At 39.0% G+C, this 23,464-nt stretch overlaps 1 protein-coding gene across 1 annotated transcript in view; it reads right to left on the minus strand.

Moving 5' to 3' along the window:
- LOC131068485 (protein MRG1) overlaps positions 1–23,464 on the minus strand; it is a 143,424-nt gene that overhangs the window by 71,828 nt on the left and 48,132 nt on the right. The window contains exon 5 of the mRNA XM_058003670.2: positions 22,212–22,247. Within this exon, the coding sequence (XP_057859653.2) occupies positions 22,212–22,247 (36 nt within the window). The remainder of the gene's footprint in view (positions 1–22,211; positions 22,248–23,464) is intronic.

The following is a 23,464-nucleotide window of genomic DNA, read 5'->3' on the forward strand; positions in this document are numbered from 1 at the left end:
TCTATCACCGGTCATGTGGTGTGAGCAACCACTATCTATTATCCATTCATCACTGCTATCCATGTGTGATACCAAAGCTTTTTCATCAGTCAAATCTTCCTTCACAGCAACAAAGACAATTTCCTCATTGTCCTCTTCCTCAAATTCCTCAACTGTTACACCATCATCCACTGCAACATAGCAACTTTTCTTTCCTTTTCCTTTAAATTTCCTGAACTTTTCCTTTTTATCACCATTAGGACAATTTGCAGCAATGTGTCAAATCTTATTGCAGGAAAAACACTTCAAAGGAAGTTTACCTTTGTACTTACCGGTGCCTATATGAAATCTTTTAGCCAATAGTGCCTCAAGTTCCATCAGATGATCTTCATCATCACCATCTCCTTTGCTACCGCCATGACTAGACCTGCAGTCATGATTATGACAAATATCCTTTCCTTTCTTCATTGATGTATCGATTAGAGAAGCCTTAAAAGCAGATTCAAATGTCTTAGAAACACTATTATCAAAGTTGTTTAATTCAAATGTAGTCAATTTACCAATAAGGGAATCAACAGTAACTTTATCTTTAGAAACAAATCTCAATTCTTGTATTGGAGATACCCTAATAGCATATTGTGGTAAGAGAGTTCTAAGCATCTTACTAACAACAGTATCTTCTTCAACTTTACCTCCAACACTCTTGATACCACCTACAACTTCCTTAATCCTTTGTCCATATTGTTCTATATTCTCACCATCAACCATTCTCATGTCATCAAATTTACCTCTAAGACTTTCTTCCTTATCCCTTTGTACATGTTCATCACCTCCATAAATCAAACCTAATTTCTCCCATACTTCAAATGCAATCTCTAATCCATGAACATCTATATACTCAGAGTCAGACAAAGTACTTACAATTGCTTAAAGTGCCTAGATGTTTTCTTGCTGCTCCTTAAGTTGATCAGGTGTTAAGGGACTGGTGGTAGGAGCCACATACTTGTTTGTCACATGATACCAAAACTGAGAACCCATTCCTTTGATATATATCTTCATTCGATCACTCCATATCCAGTAGTTGTCCTTGGTAAACTTGGGACCCTCCATCATCTTTCTTCGGGTTCTTTTCCTCAAGCTGTTAATGCTTCTGCACACAAAGGACCTAACGCTCTGATACCAATTGTTAATCTGAGAGGATCTGGTTAATACTGAGAGGGGGGGTGAATCAGTATTAACAACAATTCATAACTTTAAACTTAAACTGATAAAACTTCACCAAATCAATCACAAACCAGTAATAAACTGTTTACCACTACCAATAATCACTAATATCCAACTGTTAAACTGATTTATCAGAGCTGCTCATTTAGCGTTCATCAACATGAATAAACTGAAAGTAAATCAAATCAACACATCAAAAACATTCACCATATGAAAACCAGAATTTTCACGTGGAAACCCAAATAGGGAAAAACCAAAGTGGGAATTGGTACCCACAAAAATTGTGCACTCTTTTGGAATGCGCCCTGTTAGGAGCCTAGCCCGATTAGGAGCTTACAATGATGCCCTATTAGGAGCAGACCCTGTTAGGAGTCACCCGATTAAGGGATTGCTATGATGAGCCCTGTTAGGAGCTTTGCCTTGTTATAAGCAACCTCGCAAGTGGATTTAAGACTCAGATGTTGAGCTACCTAGTTAAGGGATTTACAATTTAAGGCCTGTTAGAACCTACCCGATTAAGGGATTTTGTCTGTTGTAACTGTTGAGGAACAATAGATGAATGATCTGGAAATAGCACCAACTGCTTGCTTGTTCAGATCCAATTCAACTCCAATCTGCTACACTCTGGCAGATACACCACACTAGTTCAGCTTCACACTCTTTTCTCAAATCACCGACATAACAAACATCAACTATACTGACCTAAATAACCTTTACATCTTAGTTGGTCCATAATCCATCAAAGCACAATATATTTACATTAAAGGCATGGTATAGGATTTCTTATATCATTAAACTTAATTATAATGAAAAAAGACACAAGTCATCATTCATTAGAGGTAGGATACCATATTTTAATAAAGCTAACCTTTAACATCACAACACTACCTTCCAAGGTGCAATATGAAAAAAGAAATATGCTTTCCCCTATTTACGAGAAAGGAGGCAAAAAAGTAGAAGGGAAGCTGCTGGGGAAATTAAATTATTGGCATATCTTTTGTGGCATAAATGAGCAACAGTCCAGCTTGGCAGTGATACAAGTAAGGGTTTAAGCGATCATTTATTGGTGCTTATCATAGTTTTCTTGGTCAATGTGTGCCCTTTAGTGAAACCCCCAACACTCTTATGTGTTTCTTGGAATGTCTGAGGCATTTTCCCTAAAAGGTATTGTTGCTTTTCCAATTCATGCATGTGTAGTTTTGAAAAAATAATTGAGCCACACCTCTAACAAAAAGATAGTTTATATTCTCCTTTGACTCATAACATTGGAAAACATTTGCTAATAACAATGGGAGACCTTGATACAGTAATCTACCACACTAAAACTAAATAAAATCAAGATTGGGTTAAAAGAATTGTTGATTAACAAAGAGAAAACAAGGGTAATAAAGGGTGCTATTAGCTAGAGAAATACTATCACCTTAAATGATAAGGAATGTCAGATGCCATAAACCTAAATTGCCAAATCGGCCATTTCCTTTGCTAATCCCAAGTAGGATACATCCCAAAATCAGGCGTAGTTAAAGAAACCTACAGAATCGACCAAGGTTCATATCTATGCAGCCCAAAACTTTTTTCGATCCATAACAAGATCCTGACCCATTTTTGGTGTTGACTTGGCATTTTTTCATGGAATCCAACACGATTCCAACACCTGATGCAATTTTCGTGTTTTTTAATTTTACTTGGCAAAAGAACACTCGTCAACTTCGAAAAGAATATTGAAAACCTGAGAGGTGAAACATTTTTCATTGTTTTTGTGTTACGAATGGGGGGAAAAATGGCAACTCATTTCTATGCTGCTCATCTTTCATTCTGTTCTTTTATGTTTTGATATTTTAATCTTTTATGTTTTTAATATTTAATAAATTTTAAATTACGACAACCCAGAAAGCACGAATGTAATGTCCCCCTATTGAGATTTACCATAATTTAGTCCTGAGACAACAATTCCAACTTTAAAGTGAAGTGTAATACATTTATAAATATAATTTTATCAATTTGGGGACATTTCATTATAATATTTAATTTAAAATTCTAAGAATAGCTCAAAGGGTAGAACTTATCTTGACAGCTTTCTCTGATTTGACAATAGATTTATGCTGATCAGAAATCTTCCATAAAACTGATTACTATCTCCTTACAAACATGCCATAAAACTTCTTACAATCTCCTCATTTAATATGTCCATATAATTCTACATAAATCTGTAATAGTCTTCTGTACACTTCTCTTCATTGGATCTGCAATCTTACTTTCTATCAATGTCCTTGGTGCATATGCTCAACAGTCCTTTTAATACGCATACCCTTCCTCTATATCTGTATGAACTTCTTGTCTTATATCTAGATCTGATATAACAGTATTTCTCACACAGTATCTACTTATTATTCTCTCTTGCTTGTAGTATATACTATATTCTTTGTATACTTCATCCTTTCACTTCTTCTTAAAGTTCATTTTGTTTCACTCACATACTACCACACACATCTCCTCAAACTCCTTTCTAATCTCTATAATCTATATATCTTTTCTTCTAAAGGACATACCCTTCCAGATTTGAAGAGACATGTCTTTCTCTTGGTTACTGACTTCTCTTAGTCATAATACAAATTGCTTCCCTTCATTGCATCTCTTTCAAATTGCACCTTAACTATTGTTAATGTAGATCGTACCTAATGCAAGTTCACACCTCTTGCAAATAACAATACATTGCAACAAATGCATCTTTTCATGTATAATAATCGTGTCTTGTTAGCAATTTGCACCACTTGATAATAGTTACTTGTTAATAAAAAATTTAACTTCCAAACAGATCACACTTGTTTAATTATTGTTTCTTATTGCAACATATTAGTTAGCCTTTCTTATGATCGCTGTTCTTTAGTTAAGTATATGATAAATATAAACAATTTAACTGCTCAAAATTATGATAATGATCCCGGTGCTACGCAACAACTCCGGTTCGATTCTCACTAGTGTTACCATAAACCCTTTAAGGGTGCATGAGTAGCCGAGTTGGTGTGAAGGCGAGTCGTGAGGCGTAATGTTAGGCTAATGATCATGGTGCTACGCAACAACTCCAGTTTGATTCTCACTAGTGTTACCATAAACTCTTTTAAGAGTGCATGAGTAGCCGACTTGGTGTGAAGGCGAGTCGTGAGGCGTAGTGTTAGGCTAATGATCCCAGTGCTACGCAACAACTCCAGTCCGATTCTCACTAGTGTTACTATAAACCCTTTTAAGGGTGCATGAGTAGCCAAGTTGGTGTGAAGACGAGTCGTGAGGCATAGTGTTAGGCTAATGATCCCGGTGCTACGCAACAACTCCAGTTCGATTCTCACTAGTGTTACCATAAACCCTTTTAAGGGTGCATGAGTAGCCGAGTTGGTGTGAAGGCGAGTCGTGAGACGTAGTGTTAGGCTAATGATCCCAGTGCTACGCAACAACTCTAGTTCGATTCTCACTAGTGTTACCATAAACCCTTTTGGGGACATCCCCATAGCGCAACGGTAGTTGCGAAGCCCTGTTAATATGGCAGTCTTGGTTCGAATCCCATGCAGATCACGGGAGGAGTTTCGAACGCGGCCCCCACATGCTGAAGTGAGGATGGATTGCTGACGGTGCAAGGAGATTCGTGGAGCAGCAGCCGCTGGAAGGTGAAGGCGAGGAGGGAGTTCATTGTCAAAGGAGGAGCTGACTCGGCCATTTGGAGTAATAAGGGTTGGAGGGATGAGGAGATGGATGGATGAAGGAGAGATAAGGAGCAGATGGAGAGATAAGTCGCGAGAGTTATAAGGTGAGGATGGAGAGATAAGGGAGCTCGGAGTGATAAGGGGAGCGCGTAGAGTGATAAGGAGCAGGAGTTATAAGGGGAGTGGAGAGATAAGGAGTGATGCGCAAGGAGTGATAAGGGTGTAGGTGCTTGGAGGGATAAGATAGGTGACAGTAGATGATGCTTCAGCAGCAAGAGACAAATCCACAGAGGTGTTAATACCTGTTGTGACCATTTCACACATCGCCCCATTGCAAATGGGGACCCCCTCTTTTTGCTCGTTTTTCGCTTGCTTTTCGCTTCGCTTTTAGGGTTTTGTTAGTCAGTCAATTGTCTGGATTTAGGGTCAAGCCTTAGGGTTTTAATTGCCGTCTTTTCAGGCCAGAATCCGGTCAGTTTTGAGAGCTTTTGAGCTTCCTTTCGAAGGATGCAAATTTTGAATGAAATGAATTCACCAGAATGGTCTATTTTCAATTGGAATTTTGAGTGCAGAGCTTAAATTTGTCTAAGTGTTGATGATGAAATGTGAATTTTTGTCCGATTGAATATTTTGACCAGATTTTGAGTTTTTTGATTTTTGATCCTAGGCATTGTAAATGATTTGTTTTCGCCGTGTTAAGTGATAAAATGTGTAAAATCATGATATTTTGGCCTGTAGGAGCAGAATCGCTCCTGTCCCTCAATGAAGGACCGGAGCTCGTTTTCGAATATCTTACTGTCCTTGCAGGGTCAAGGTGAATTTCGAGTTGGAAATGATAGAGAAAGGCGTGATCTTTCCGTTGAATATAAATTGAAGATTTTCACAAGCACAGAGGTGCCTCCAGGAATCAAAATCGCTCCTGTCCCTCAGTGAAGGACCGGAGCTACAAATCAAATATTGCTTCGTCCTTGCAGGATTTCAACGACTTGACGATTTGAAGATGTCCAAGGGGATATGTTTTATCGAATGAATATAACTTGAAGTGTCGACATGGAGGAAAATGGTCCAGAATGCCAAAATCGCTCCTGTCCCTCAGTCAGGGACCAGGGCGAAGTACATTATAGCTCCCGTCCCTCTCCAAGGGACCAGAGCGATATTCTTCATAGGGCGAGATTTAGGCGAAGATCAAGTCAAGTTTATGTTTGAAGGCAAGGAAGGAGGTAAAATGAACTCATTGAAGATAAATTGAAGATTGCCAAATGCCAACAAAGGACCAAAATGCTTAAGTTCGCTCCTGTCCCTCAGGAAGGGACCAGAGCGATTTTTGTTATAGATGATTTTCTTGCCAAGTTACAACCGATCTCAAGGCATGGATGAATAGAAGGGTACATTACGAATCCGTTGAATATAAGTTTTGAAGATGACGAAATGAAATGAGGCCTACAAAGCTAGAATCGCTCCTGTCCCTCTCCAAGGGACCGGGGCGATATAATGATTATATTGCCTTTTCTCCCAAAATTCAAGACACTCCAAGACAAGGAACAAGGTGGCAAAGGCGTTTCAAGGCATCTCAATCAAGCACGAAGTATCCAAAGTTGCTAAATTGAATGGATTTACATTAAGACCCCTAGTTCGCTCCTGTCCCTCTCCAAGGGACCAGAGCGAAATTTGCATAAAGGCATAAATTTTGAAAGTTTGTCAAGCATCAAGCGATTAAGGAGGGTCAAGGGACGTCATATCACGCATTGAAGGTAATGGCAAGCTGAAGAACGCAAGAACAAACTCAAAACCTTGAAGTTCGCTCCTGTCCCTTGGGAAGGGACCAAAGCGATGTTTATTATATTGGCTAATTCATGCAAAAATCACGTAAGGTCAAGACTTCACAAGGTTGTAAAAGGTCCAAGGCATGATTAGAAGATGATATTCAAAGGCTTCAAACGTAAAATGATCGTCAAATTGAATACAGAAGCTATATCGCTCCTGTCACTCTCCAAGGGACCAGGGCGATTTATATGGAATCATTCATTTTCCTTCAAGTTCATGCCAAGTCAAGGTCTTTCGGGATCACCCAAGGTCTAAGGCGTCTTTTGAAGGTGATATAACAAAGTGTTGAACGTTAAAATGCTACCAATTTGTACAAAGAGCCTATATCGCTCCTGTCCTTTGGACAAGGACCAAAGCGATTTTTACAAAAACACTCATGCTCCTTCAAAATCAAGACAATGCAAGGATTGGCGAAGTAAAGGACATCCTTTGGAAGACAATGAACGAAGAACGAAGATCAAATGCTTACAAATTTGAGCCAGAACATGGAGATCGCTCCTGTCCCTCTCCAAGGGACCAGGGCGATATTTGCCAAAACGCATGATATCCTTTAAAGACCACATCAAAACAAAGTTGTACAAAGTTTTAAACATCATTTGGAGGGCGATACAAAGGGAAATGGACGTTAAATATTACCAATTTGAGCTTAAAATGGAGAAAAGACAAGGATCGCTCCTGTCCCTCTCCAAGGGACAAGGGCGATGATCCTTCTAACATCAAAAATGGCTTGTAAAAAGCAAGTGATGCAAGCGTGGGGTAAAGAGACGAGGTTATTATTCACCATACAAGGAAAAGTTGATGTCAAAATGGAGAATTTCAAGTGAAAACATTAGGATCGCTCCTGTCCCTCTCCAAGGGACCAGGGCGATGAGGTACTATTGACGTGTATTTTATACACAATCATACACAGAATAAAATACCAATAGGCATCTTATCCTCTCTTGAGAAAATAGTCTCTAACTGCTGAAGATCTGCACGAAGGATCAGTTAGGTAGACTCCAAGGTTCTTTTAGTAGGGTCTCTACGTGTGGACAAGCTTTTAGTGGTATGATGTGATTTGCTGTTTCCTCCAAGGGGCCTTACGTATTCCAAAAGTTCAAAGATTTTCTAAACTAAAGAAACTTTCAAAAAAAAAAAAGCAAAAGGAGTAGGGTTTAAAAGAGGTCTAATCTAGCCTAACCCTATGAATGACTTAGTATGGACAAGACTTGGCAAGATTCAACCAACTTCAATTTCGCCATAAGATAACAACTCAATTGAAATTAGTGCGATCTTCTAAGGTAATAAAATGATACTCAATACATCAAAGATCAAGGACACTACTACGAAGGTACATATCCAAGATACAATAATGATTGAAGATTAAGGGACTCAAAGTATTCTCCAGTCGACCACGCAAGGCGTTCCTACAATCAGCAAGAAGCTAGTGGTTTGGATTACGAATCCTACCAAATATCAAATCTCACACTTTGTCCTTCAAATTTAACAAACTACTTTGATTGAGCACGATTCAAGTAGATCAAACAACCATGAAGATAACTCAAGAAATTTGCAACAAAACACCATAACTTCAATATTTTATTGATTTCCAAGTCATCATGTACAACAATTGCTTGAATTTCTCTCTTCAAAACTCAATCTTGCTACAAAATAAAATTGCTTCTAACTCTAATCTCTCTTACATCAACTATTGACTATTACTCTATTCCTCTATTACACTATTACTCAATGAAATGAAAAATGGGGGTATAAATAGCATCCCCAATTACAATGAAAGGTCCAGATTGAAAGTAAATCAATGGACAAGATCATGACACCTAAACCCTAATTAGGGTTTGTTACAAATGACGTCCTTTTTACTGAACAATATTAAATACATAGCCAAATATTAAATTCGGCACAAAAACCTAGGAGGTATCAACCAATGAGAAATAAGATGTCATGTCATCTGTAACAACCTTTCATCCAGAATCCTATTCCCTTTCCAATTCTCTTTCTTAGCATATCCAATGAATTTTGTCACGATTCCTTCGATTTCTGTGATTGGAATCTCGGGAAGATTCTTCATACTCTCCTCTAAGTGGATGACCTGATCGAATGCATCTAGAAGAGCTGTGTCTCAAGTAGATTCAAGTTCCTTCGTTCTATCAATCAGGAGCATGGTAGCAAACATCTGATCATACTGCTCATCTGTAACATCTGCGTCCTTGCGAAAGATGATCTTGATTCTATCCTCAAATTCCTGCATATCCACATCTGTCTCGACCTCGATCCCTCTGCCAAGAATGGTACGAAGTACCTCAAATACTCTGTCCTGGATCAGATTGATCACTTCCTCAAGTTGGCCACATCTAACATTGATGTCCTCAAAGAAAACATTCTTCATATGGAGTAAGGTTGACCACTGAAACAAACTGTGAGAATCACCCTCCAAGATCTTCTCCTGCGCTAAAATTCTTCTTGATGTGTGTCTTATAACTCTCAAGACAGGAATGACAACGTCCTTGGTATGGGCAAATGCAGCTACTGTTGTCATCAATTTGTGGATTATCTCAAGAACTTGGATAGCCTGATGAATGATCTTCATCATCCTTGTAACAAACTCTATGGCCACTGTATGAGATCTATCCATCCAACTACATGTACGTTGAACCAGGTTCCTGAATCTTTCTGCTTCATTGATTGATTGAAGTGGCAATGCCTGCACTGGTGATCTAACTGGATCCTGACGTCCCAAAGGTTCATTGATGTGACTGAAATATGTCCTCCATGCACCTACCTCTCTCTCAAGCTTTCTGTTCTTCTCCATTTCTTCTCTAAGCTTGTCTTTCAATGCCTCAAATGAATCAGTAGCATCATCTAAAGTCTGCTCTGCTGTAGGTGGTCCTAACTCAAAAGTCTGTATATCATATTCTTCTGCTAGGATCTCACCTTCATATTTGTCTGCTGCCGGTGTAGCTATCTGCAATTTCCTAGATCCAGTCTCATCTTGAATCATCTTGGACATCTTGGTAGCCTTCTTCTTCTCTGTTACTTCATGTGAACGTCCAACAAGGCTCTCTAAATCAATTGCATTGTCCTCGTCCTCTACTACGATCACCTTAGTCAATCTTTCCTTCAACCAATCTGGGATATTCGATCTTGTCTCTTGAACTTGAATCTCTTTATGCACCATTTCTTCTTGTCTGGGAGGAGATGTCATTTCATTATCTTCTTCTAATTCATAGTCTTGGAGAGATCCATCTGACGAAGCACGTTGTGCCTGTCCTTCCTCCTGCCTGTCATTCTGTACCATAGACTCCATGGACTCTTCTACTTGAATTGTTCTATTCTCTGATCTAGAAGAAGTACCTGGTGTTTGATCTTTGTTGGCACCTTGCTTTTTCTTGGAAGACCCTTTCTTTTCTGACCTTTCTTTTCTCTTCGAACCTCTTGGATGGAGATTGCCCTCACTAGCACATCGAAGGTTACCTTCGCCTGAATTCCTAGGATTAGGATTGCCTTCACTCACAATGGCTCCACCTTCGGCTGATTTCTCTTCCAAAGTGAAAGACATAGCTATGCCTTGTTCTCTCAATTTCTGATGCTGAACGTCTACCCATCTACGAGTACAAGACAAGACTGGTGCCATCAAAGCATCTAAATCCACGACCTCGGGCTCATTCCAATCCAACCTTATTGTTTTGCTTTCTCTATCATAGGAAGACTGGATATGTCTGCCACTGTCCTGAGCTTGGTCGGCCACTCTGTAAATCCTGCATTTCCTGATGAAATCCAAAGGCAATCTAGAATGCATTTTTCGTTTCACTTTAAGATCATCTAAGAGATTCATCATAAAATCTTCAATCTGATACTCATGCCTAAACCTTCTACCGACTGTCTCCTCTAAATGTCCATGTGGATCAAAGCTATTTCTCCAAGCAAAAGAAGAAAAAGAATACAAGGCTAACTCCTTCTCTGCGTCATCCATGGCTAAAACATTAGGACATACCTCAACTGAATTACCCAAAATAATAGGTACTTGGACTCCATTCTGATGTCTGTGCCTGAATGCCTTTGCATATGCGGCCAACTGTCTTGTTACTTCAAGTAACACAATTCTGTCTGTCGGATACCTCGGCAACATTTATGGAGGTAAAGGACATCCATGCACTCTAATGTAAGTGAATTTGGGAAACTGAATGAACCAAGCACCGTACCTCTTGATGAATTCCTGGGCATCCTGAGATAATCTGTTGTGAATCCCACCTTGCAACGTCCTTGTGACGTTCATCGTGAAGGTGTCATTAACTAACTTGTAGTTTTTCCCTGGCGGATGATGCAAGTAGGCATAGGAATCACAAGCTCTGACCTCGCCGGGTCCTCTTCCAATCGTTCCTCTGTGAGGTAGTCCTGCGTACTCCACACTCCTGATCAAAGCATAGATGACGTATGAACTCATGTGGAAAGACTTAGTAGCCCTGAGTCTCCTCAACTGTACGTCTAAGCAATGGCTAATCATCCTAGCCCAATGTATCGTACCTTTATCCTGAACAATCACCTGGATGAAGTAAAACATCCACTTCTCAAAATAGAAGGCATGAGGTGCTCCTGTAACTCGGTTGAGCATGGTAATCAAATCTCTGTACTCCTCCTGGAAATCAATCCTGTGCGGTGTGTTCGGGATCTTGCTTAGACGGGGACGACTCTTGAGTAGCCAGTTCTTGTTAATTATGCTTAAGCAAGCATCTGGATCATCATCGTACATTGATCTGGCTCCTTCTATGCTCTTGTATATCATGTCCCTGTGCTCTGGAAGATGGAAAGCTTCACTTATAGCTTCCTCTGAAAGGTACGCTAAAGTGTTTCCCTCATTGGACACGATCGTCCTGGACTGTGGATTATAGTGTCGGGCACACTCGATCATCAACTCGTGGCACTGAATAGCTGGAGGAAAACCGGCCGCCTTAATGATGCCACTCTCTATTATTCTCTGGGCGACAGGTGATGGCTTGCCAATGTAGGGGACCTCTCGAAACTTCTTCGTGCTAAAGTTCCCCAAGTTTGTATCTCCAATGTTGCTCCACTTCGACACGATCTTGGTCTCCACTTCTTCGGTCTTCTGATCTTCTTTCATGAGAGCTGAGCGACTGGTGGATGCTCCCGCCTTCGGGGTCGCCATACCTACACAACATTTCATTATGAGAACTATATTTTGCAATGAATAACGTTGATTAGAGAGATAAAGTTTTTAAGAAACCTCATGATAAGTCTTTAGAGTTATCATTTCCTAAAAACGACTGAGCTTATTGAAATTCAAAATTCAAAATTTCAAAACTTAAAATATGACGATGAATAAATAAAGCAATAAAAATCAAATCGCCATACCTCAATAGAGAGCTAACTCTAGAATGCAAAAAGACAAAATTCGCCTAGGCCAAATTGAGGTATAGATGATCTTCAACGTTATCTCCTCAAGATATCAATTTCGCCACCTTTGTCTTCAATGTGATCTTCAAATTCACCTTTAACGTGGTCTTCAACTCTTAGCAAATTCGCTCAAATGAAGGTCTTTAAAGATCGCACCACCTTTGATTGCTTACGCCACCTTGGATGGAATTCGCACCTCTTCAAACACACTTCGCACTATCTTCGCTTTCCTCAATTCGCATGTAGAAGGATAAAATAATGATGTGAAAATAATAGTTTTCACCCCCCTATATATAGCGCTTGCACCTCTCCATTTACTAAGGCCGACTTGGTAAAATATAACAATTTCAAACGATTTTTAAATGATTTTTTTAATTAGATAACAAGGCCGACCTCCATGTATGAGCGCTCCATTCGATTTTTAATAATTAAATTCATTATTAATTAAATGCCTTTCGTTTTTTAATTTGTAAACTTCGATTTTAATAAATGCAAAATAATTAATAAATGACTAACGCCATATTAAATGCGAATTTAATTGGGTTTTCAAAACTTATCGGTTTTAGCATTTAAGGAAAATTTGAAATGTTTATTTGGCGCCAAAATTATGAAATGAAGAGGACGTACCTCATCGCTCTTGGAGAGGGACAGGAGCGATCCAAGATTTTTGTCATAATTCTTGCAATTTTAACGTTCATCTCCTTCCTTTCTACGTTCAATATCGATCATTTTGTTGGGTCCTTTGAGTTAGATCGTCATGTATGCGTTCACGAGTGCCTTTGGATGTTCATCGCCTTTGTCCCTTGGAGAGGGACAGGAGCGATCTCCATATCTTCACGTTGATCTTACATCTTTAATCTTCGAACTTCCATCGCAAGGTGAATAACATCATTGCTTATTCCTTCTACGCTCGTTCCACTTACTTTCATGAAGTGTTTGGACGTTTAGAAGATCATCGCCCTTGTCCCTTGGAGAGGGACAGGAGCGATCCATGTCTTTCTCCTTAATCTTAGCAACTTTTAACTCCAATCTTCGTTGTGATGTCTTCCAAACGCCGTCCTTTACCATGCCCATCCTCGCCTTAACTTAATTTCGAATGAGTATGAGTGCTTTTGATGGGATCGCCCTGGTCCTTGTCCAAAGGACAGGAGCGATATGGACTCCTTAGCTTGATTGATAACGTTTGGACGTTCAAAACTCTTGCATGTCATCCTCAAAAGACGTCTTGAACCCTTTACAACCTTGTGAAGCCTTGACTCAACGTAATTCTTGCATGAATTGATCAATATACTCAACATCGCTCTGGTCCCTTCCTGAGGGACAGGAGCGAAATTCATCATTGTGAGCTTGTTCTTATTTATTTCAACTTACAATTATCTTCAACGCGTGTAATGACGTCCTTTTGATCCTTGGGGTAGCTTGATATTTGCTTGTCTCTTGAAATCTATGCCTTAATGGAAATATCGCTCTGGTCCCTTGGAGAGGGACAGGAGCGATCTGGGGTCTTAGAGCGCAAATCCTTCCAACGTGACGACCTTGATGCTTGTGTTTGATTAAAAATGTCTTGAAACGTCCTTTGCCTCCTTGTTCCTGACTTGGATCGGTTTTGAACTTAAGTGAGAAACAACATACTCACTGTATCGCCCTGGTCCCTTGGAGAGGGACAGGAGCGAACTTGCTCTTGTGGTCTTCATTTCACTTTGCTAGCTTCCAAATTTATATTCAATGGGTTCGTAATGCGTCCTTCCATTCATCCATGCCTTGAAATCGTTTGCAACTTGGCAAAAAAATCATTTATAACAAAAATCGCTCTGGTCCCTTCCTGAGGGACAGGAGCGAACTAGGCACTTTAGGACCCTTGTTGATATTTCAAAATATTCAATTTATATTCAATGAGTTCATTTCACCGTCTTCCTTGCCACCAAACATGAACTTGTCTTGATCTTGGCCTGGATTTTGCCCAATGAAGAGTATCGCTCTGGTCCTTGGGAGAGGGACGAGAGCCTATAATGCACTTCGCCCTGGTCCCTTCCTGAGGGACAGGAGCGATTTTAGCATTCTGGACCATTCTTCTTCATATTTGCATTTCAAATTATATTCATCTGATAAAACATCTTCCTTTGGACCTCTTCAAATCGTCAAGTCGTCGAAATCTCGCAAGGACAAAGCAAAATTGGATTTGTAGCTCCGGTCCTTCACTGAGGGACAGGAGCGATTTTTCTCCTGGAGGCATTTCTGTGCTCATGAAAATCTTCAATTTATATTCAATGGAAAGATCTCGCCTTTCTCCATTACTTCCAATTCGCAATTCATCTTGACTCTGCAGGGACAGTAAGATATTTGAAAACGAGCTCCCGTCCTTCACAGAGGGACAGGAGCGATTTTGCTCCTACAGGCCAAAATAACATGATTTTACACATTTTATCACTTCACACGGCGAAAACAAATCATTTCCAATGCCCGGGATCAAAATCAAAAAAGGTCAAAATTTGGTCAAAAATATTCAATCGGACAAAAATTCACATTTCATCTCCAACACTTAGACAAATTTAAGCTTTGCATCAACATTCCAATTGAAAATTAGACCATTCTGGCGAATTCATTGCATTCAAAATTAGCATCCTTCGAAAAGGAAGCTCAAAAGCCCTCAAAACGACTGGATTTTGGCCTGAAAAGACAGAAATTAAAACCCTAAGGGTTGACCCTAAATCCAGACAACTGACTGACTAACAAAATCCTAAAAGCGAAACGAAAAACGAGCGAAAAAACGAGCAAAAAGAGGGGGTCCCCATTTGCGATGGGGCGATGTGTGAAATGGTCACAACAGGTACGTATACTTCATTTTCAAAAATTTGGCGCTCAAGCAAACATTTTTTTTTTTTTTAATTTATTTTAAATGCTAAGATCGATAAATTTGAAAATCCTATTAAATTAGCATTTAAATATTGCGCTTAATATTTATTAATTATTTTGCCTTTATAAAAATCGAAATTTATTTATTTAAATAATAAAGGCATTTAATTAATTATTTATTAATTAATAAAAAATCGAATGGAGCGCTTGGATATGGAGGTCGGCCTTTATTATTTAATTAAAAATCATTTTAAATCGCCTTATTAATTATCAAGTCGGCCTTGGGGGTGAGTGGTGAGATGAGCGCTATAAAGGGAGAGTGAAATCTTCATTTTCACATCATCATTTTACCTTTCCACATGCGATATGAGGAAGACAAAGGAAAGTGCGAAGTTGTATTCAAGGTGGTGCGAAATTTGGAAATTCATTTGTGCGAACTTGAAGATCTATTTGAGCGAACTTGCCAAGGTGTTAGAGAATCACGTCAAGGACAAAAGGGTGGCGAAATTGATATTTTGAAGAAAGAGATCACGTTGAAGACTATATATTCTCGATCTTGTTGCCTAGGCGATTTTGTTCTTTTTGCATTCTAGAGTTAGCTCTCGGTTTGAGGTATGGCGATTTGGTTTTATTGTTTTATTTGTTGATCGTCATATTTTAAATTTTGAATTTTGATTTTGAAATTTTGAATTCCTAGCTCAATCGTTTTATTTTAGGAAATGATAACTCAAAGACTTATCATGAAGTTTCCTAAAATTTATTCTCTAATCTATGTTATTTATTGCAAAATCTAGCTTCTCATTATGAAATGTTGTGTAGGTATGGCAACCCCGAAGGCGGGAGCATCCACCAGTCGTTCAGCTCTCATGAAAGAAGATCAGAAGACCGAAGAAGTGGAGACCAAGATCGTGTCGAAGTGGAGCCACATTGGAGATACAAACTTAGGCAACTTCAGCACGAAGAAGTTTCGAGAGATCCCTTACATTGGCAAGCCATCGCCTGTCGCCCGGAGAATAATAGAGAGTGGCATCATTAAGGCGGCCGGCTTTCCTCCAGCTGTTCAGTGCCATGAGTTGATGATCGAGTGTGCTCGTCATTATGATCCACAGTCCAGAACGATCTTGTCCAAAGAGGGAAACACTTTGGCGTACCTTTCAGAGGAAGCTATAAGTGAAGCTTTCCATCTTCCAGAGCACAGGGACATGATATACAAGAGCATAGGAGGAGCCAGATCAATGTACGAAGATGATCCAGATGCTTGTCTAAGCATTATCAATAAGAACTGGCTACTTAAGAGCCGTCCCCGTCTGAGCAAGGTCCCGAACACACCACACAGGATTGATTTCCAAGAGGAGTACAGAGATTTGATTACCATGCTCAACCGAGTTACAGGAGCCCCTCATGCCTTCTATTTTGAGAAGTGGATGTTTTACTTCATCCAGGTGATCGTTCAGGGAAAGGGTACGATACATTGGGCTAGGATGATTAGCCATTGCTTGGACGTACAGTTGAGGAGACTCAAGGCTACTAAGTCCTTCCACATGAGTTCATATGTCATTTATGCCTTGATTAGGAGTGTTGAGTACGCAGGACTACCTCACAGAGGAGTGATTGGAAGAGGACCCAGCGAGGTCAGAGCTTGTGATTCCTATGCCTACTTGCATCATCCGCCAGGGAGCAACTATAAGTTGGTTAATGATACTTTCACGATGAACATCACAAGGACGTTGCAAGGTGGAATTCACAACAGGTTATCTCAGGATGCCCAGGAATTTATAAAGAGGTACGGTGCTTGGTTCATTCAGTTTCCCAAGTTCACTTATATTAGGGTGCATGGATGTCCTTTACCTCCATACATGTTGCCGAGATATCCGACAGACAAAATTGTGTTACTTGAAGTAACAAGACAGTTGGCAGCATATGTGAAGGCATTCAGACACAGACATCAGAATGGAGTTCCAGTACCTATCATTTTGGGTAATTTAGTTGAGGTATGTCCTAATGCTTTAGCCATGGATGACGCAGAGAAGGAGTTAGCCTTGTATTCTTTTTCATCTTTTGTTCTGAGAGAAAGCTTTGATCCACATGGACATTTAGAGGAGACAGTCGGCAGGAAGATTAGACATGAGTATCAGATTGAAGATTTTATGATGAATCTCTTAGATGATCTTGAAGTGAAACGAAAAATGCATTCTAGATTACCTTTGGATTTTATCAGGAAATGCAAGATTTACAGAGTGGCCGACCAAGCTCAGGACAGTGGCAGACATATCCAGTCTTCCTATGATCGAGAAAGCAAAACAATAAGGTTAGATTGGAATGAGCCCGACGTCGTGGATTTAGATGCTTTGATGGTACCAGTCTCGTCTTGTACTCGCAGATGGGTTGACGTTCAGCATCAGAAGTTGAGAGAACAAGGCATAGCTATGACTTTCACTTTGGAAGAGAAACCAGCCGAAGGTGGAGCTAGTGTGAGTGAAGGCAATCCTAATCCTAGAAATTCAGGTGAAGGGAATCTTCGATGTGCCAGTGAGGGCAATCTCCATCCAAGAGGTTCGAAGAGGAAAGAGAGACCTGGAAAGGGAGAATCTTCCAAGAGGAAACAAGAGGCTAACAGAGATCGATCATCCGGTACTTCTTCTAGACCTGAGAAGAGAACAATTTAAGTGGAAGAATCCATGGAGTCTATGGTACAGAACGACAGGCAGGAAGGAGGACAGGCACAGCAAGGGTCACCAGATGGATCTCTCCAGGACTATGAGTTAGGAGAAGATAATGAAATGACATCTCCTCCCAGAGAAGAGGAAGTGGTACATAAAGAAATACAAGTTCAAGAGACAAGATCGAATATCCCAGATTGGTTGAAGGAAAGATTAACTAAGGTGATCGTGGTAGAGGACAAGGACAATGCAATTGATTTAGAGAGCCTTGTTGGACGCTCACACGAAGTAACAGAGAAGAAGAAGGCTACCAAGATGTCCAAGATGATTCGAGATGAAACTGGATCCAGAAAACTGCAGATAGCTACACCGGCAGTAGACAAATATGAAGGTGAGATCCTAGCAGAGGAATATGATATACAGACATTTGAGTTAGGACCATCCACAGCAGAGCAGACTTTAGATGATGCTACCGACTCATTTGAGGCATTGAAAGACAAGCTTAGAGAAGAAATGGAGAAGAATAGAAAGCTTGAGAGAGAGGTCGGTGCATGGAGGACGTATTTCAATCACATCAATGAACCTTTGGGACGTCAGGATCCAGCTAGATCACCAGTGCAAGCACTTCCACTTCAATCAATCAGTGAGGCAGAGAGATTCAGGAACATGGTCCAACGTACAAGTAATTGGATGGATAGATCTCATACGGTGGCCATAGAGTTTGTAACAAGGATGATGAAGATTATTCATCAAGCTATCCAAGTTCTTGAGATAATCCACAATTTGATGATAACAGTAGCTGCATTTGCCCATACCAAAGATGTCATCATTCCTGTCTTGAAGGTAATAAGACATACTTCAAGGAAGATTTTAGCGCAAGAGAAGATCCTGGATGGAGAATCTCACAGTTTGTTTCATTGGTTAACCTTACTCCATATGAAGAGTGTTTTCTTCGAGGACATCAGTGTTAGATGTGGCCAAGTTGAGGAGGTGATCAATCCGATCCAGGACAGAGTATTTGAGGTACTTCATACCATTCTTGGCAGAAGGATCGAGGTCGAGACAGATGTGGATATGCAGGAGCTAGAGGATAGAATCAAGATCATCTTTTGCAAGGACGCAAATGTTACAGATGAGCAATATGATCAAATGTTTGCCACCATGCTCCTGATTGAAAGAACGAAGGAACTTGAAGCTTCATGGGACGCAGCTCTCCTAGATGCATTCGATCAGGTCATCCACTTGGAAGAGAGTATGAAGAATCTTCCCGAGATTCCAATTGCAGAAATCGAAGGAATCGTGACAAGATTCATTGCATATGCCAAAAAAGAACATTGGAAAGGGAATAAGGTTCTAGATGAAAGGTTGTTATAGATGACATGGCATCTTATTTGTCATTGGCTTATGTCTCCTAGGTTTTTGTGCCAAATTTAATATTTGGCTATGCATTTAATATTGTTCAGTAAAAAGGAGGCCATTTGTAACAAACCCTAATTAGAGTTTAGGTGTCATGATCCTGACCGTTGATCTACTTTCAATCTGGACCTTTCATTGTAATTGGGGATGCTATTTATACCCCCATTTTTCATTTCATTTGATAATAGTGTAATAGTCAATAGTTGATGTAATAGAGAAGAGAGATTAGAGTTAGAAGCAATTTTATTTTGTAGCAAGATTGAGTTTTGAAGAGAGAAATTCAAGCAAATTGTTGTACATGATGATTTGGAAATCAATGAAATATTGAAGTTATGGTGTTTCGTTGCAACTTTCTTAAGTTATCTTCATGGTTGTTTGATTTACTTGAATCATGCTCAATCAAAGTAGCTTGTTAATTTGAAGGACATAGTGTGAGACTTGATTTTTGGTAGGATTCGTAATCCAAACCACTAGCTTCTTGCTGATTGTAGGAACGCCTTGCATGGTCGACTGGAGAATACTTTGAGTCTCTTAACCTTCAATCATTATTGTATCTTGGATATGTACCTTCGTGGTAGTGTCCATGATCTTTGATGCATTGAATATCATTTTATTACCTTAGAAGATCGCACTAATTTCAATTGAGTTGTTATCTTATGGCAAAATTGAAGTTGGTTGAATCTCACCAAGTCTTGTCCATACTAAGTCATTCATAGGGTTAGACTAGATTAGACCTCTTTCAAACCCTACTCTTTTGTTATTTTTGAAAAGTTTCTTAGTTTAGCAAATCTTGAACTTTCGGAAAACGTAAGGCCCCTTGGAGGAAACAGCAAATCACATTATACCGCTGGAAGCTTGTCCACACGTAGAGACCCTACTAAAAGAACCTTGGAGTCTACCTAACTGATCCTTTATGCGAATCTTCAGCAGTTAGAGACTATTTTCTCAAGAGAGGATAAGATGCCTATTGGTATTTTATTCTGTGTATGATGGTGTACAAAATACACGTCAACAATACCTCAGTTGTAATCTCGGGGAGGGGGTCCCCCATTATTGTGACCCCCACTGGTTCAAAGCTCCAGTCATAAAAGCGATTACCGACCAAAAAAAAAAAAAAAACAATAATTGTTTAGACTCTTTCCTTCGGCGATTGGGATAGCCATTTCCTTCTTATGTTGCTATCTAATCATATCTATCGCTGCATATATTGTTTGTATGTTTTTTATCGCTGACTTTATCGACTATTTTTGTAGCCACGTTTCTGTTCATTCCTTTTTAATTGCTGACTATATCTTGGTTATTCTTATTGCCACGTTTCCATTTCATTGTATTAATAATCACAGCTTTTTAGTAATTATTAAATTACTGCCTTATCACTCTTACGTAGGATTATTTTATTTTGTCTTTTAGTGGGGACTCTAGCATAAGGAGGTGGGCCCCATAAATATTGTCTTTAGTGGAGGGCTCTCACATAAGGTGGTGGGCCCCAATAATAATTTATATGTCATTCTTTTAAGGCACAAAGTGGGGTGCCAAACATGAGGGATCGGTCCTCATAAAACAGACTCAAACAAATTTATTTTATTCATATTTTAAACATGAATATGAGGTGGCTATTTCATAGAGGGCTGTTCTTGTGTATTACTAACTCTAGATTAGTTGTTTTTCCCCATCTATGCCTGCAATAACTGGATCATTGTCCAGCACAATCTTCATGCAGTTTAAGCCACTTATCATCAATGTATGTCATATGTTCAGGACAACACTTAAATGCTGAAATGGAATCAAACTTCCATTTATCTCTTCCATGATCTGATTCATCTGTGTACTCTTGGTCTTGTATGTGATCAAACAATTGTGTCAACCTTAGACAGAGAATGACGATATCCTCTTCTTACTTGACCATCAATGGCAATATCTCAACAGCAACCAAATCCAAATTATCTTCCAGCTTTTTAATGACTGCCAGTTGATATTTCTGTATCTACTTTGCTCATATCGGCCAACAACTAGGTTACCGGGTTCGCCTCTGGGCCCCCCTGGTACGGGTCCTGGTTCGACTGGGTCTGTAGTATGGGTCCGGTTCGAACTGGGTTCGACCAGGGTTCGAAAAAACAGAGGTGGTTCGATCCTGGTCGAACCCAGTCGAACCCAGTCGAACCCGGGCGGACCCAGGTCGAACCCAGCAGTGTTTATCTTGATAGCTATATGTGTGTGGTCTGGAGCAGTCGATTCCTTGTGTTTATTCTTGAGCTTCGTTTCTTTTTGGCAGCTGTTGTATTTGGCACATATTAAATGGCGCATATTCCAAAAAATATGCGTTATTCTTTTGTGGCTGTGAGTTTGTTCGATGATTTTTTTTGTCAGAAATGTTCTTTCCAGCACCAATTTCTGCTTTATGCGTTTCTTTTTGAAACAATTTTGGGCTGCAGTTTCTTTTGTCTGTCAGAGCTAATGTGTCATTTGTTGGAAAATGATTTCTCTTTTCTACAAAAAAACCCGTATATGCCAAGGTAGGGGTGTCGTGTTGCTTTTGAAAAAGAAAGTCACTTTTGGATGATCCATTTGATGATTAAACTTTAAGTTTATATTGTTCAAAGTTGAAACAATGATACTTGAATATTTTGTCATTTTGATATTAAACTTGATGTATATGATGCTATTATGGTATGATCATGATGCTATGATTACAAGTTTATATTTGTTTTGTTGTTTATATGATGCTATGTGACATGCAAATTTTAATTCATGCTTATAGGCTTCACAAATATCAATATATATATATATATATATATATATAAAAAAAAAAAAATTTACATGTTTTTGTACTAACGAACCCAAACCCCTATTCAAAAATTTTCTTCGAACCCAAACCCGAACCAGTAACTTAGGCCAACAATCAACCAATAAATCAATAAGGAAATGTGGATACTAAAATAGCAACTAGGTAGCAAATACAACATCAACATCCATGTAAATCTCATTGGAGTAGGCATGCTTAGTTTTAGGCAATTAACATGGTCACTAAATACAAAAAAGGATAAATATACTACTTAATAATTCAAAAACTTCCCCATGGAATATGAACCATTTGTGATTTTACATGATAATGAAAATGCATAAACTAGCCAAAGGAATTTAATATACTCACCATAATTCTTAACATCCTCTTTTTCCACTCTTGTATCTGCAATGGCCAAGTGAGGAGTCAACAATGGGTATCAAATTATTAAGACACAAAAAGCGAAAATAAATAAAGTATGTTATACTCAACTTCATATAATATACTCAATATATGCAATATTCCTAAATTTAAATTATCCCTGAGTTATTTCCGAGATCTTATTTTTATCAATGAGGTAGCCCTACCTTGATTTTACATTAAAACAATTTATCATTACTGCATTGGTTTTTGTATTGCATACATATTTTGTTTTTTATAATGTTCACCATAGAGATTCATCCTTTTTTCTCCAATCAATTGCAAATTGACACTTCATAATCTATTTCCATCGTAATAACAGTTGAATTAATTATTAGAAAGAAAAAAGCAAATCAAAATTTGCTACTAGATATGGCATTCCATTGACTCCAAAAATCCTTGCTTAGTTCACTACTAAGACCACCATGGGTCAGCAATGATAAGCCGACAATGGCATTTTCAGAAATCATTCTTTTAAGATAAAACATTCAAAATAAATCGTGTTGGCTGCACAGAACCTTGATATTAGAATAAAAAGAAACATCATGAGCAATCATAGGTTGCGTCATGAACAATAGGCAATAATTTTTTGATGAAATAAAAGATTTTAGACAATAGTAACAATCCATTTACACAGCACTAACACAATTGCCCAAAATGTAAAATCAAATTCAATTCCCTGGGCTCAAACGTAATGTCTCACCCTCTCTGGGAGACTGAAATTTCTGACTAGGAGAAGAACACCTGCTAGTTCTTTAATTAAATTAATATTACTATGCGTCTTTTCTTTGAATATGTTCTTTCAGAGCTACATGGAAATTGAAGAAGATGTAGTGTTTTTTTTGTTTGAAGTTTTTTCAAAGAACCTCTAATAACTAGTAGTTGTTAAACTGAATTGAAAACGCATTTAAGTTCAACACTTACACCAATATTCCATTGAAATTAGATACATCAATCTCCAGACAATAGTTCAATTACAAACAATGAAGTCCTTTAACTCACTACTAACATACCTGATGGTTAGAGGAGGAGAAATTGAATTCTTGATGGAACATATAGCTAAGCAGCTCACTCAGAAAATCAGCTCACAGAGATCAGAAATCCAATCTTTTCCACTCCAGATTGCTGTCATAAGGTAGGTTCGCTGGGGACAATGGATTTGCAATGCATAGACGGAAGTTATCCCTTAAGTTGGGATAGTT

Source organism: Cryptomeria japonica, chromosome 3 (genome assembly GCF_030272615.1).
Source record: "Cryptomeria japonica chromosome 3, Sugi_1.0, whole genome shotgun sequence".
In the NCBI taxonomy this organism is placed as follows: domain Eukaryota; kingdom Viridiplantae; phylum Streptophyta; class Pinopsida; order Cupressales; family Cupressaceae; genus Cryptomeria; species Cryptomeria japonica.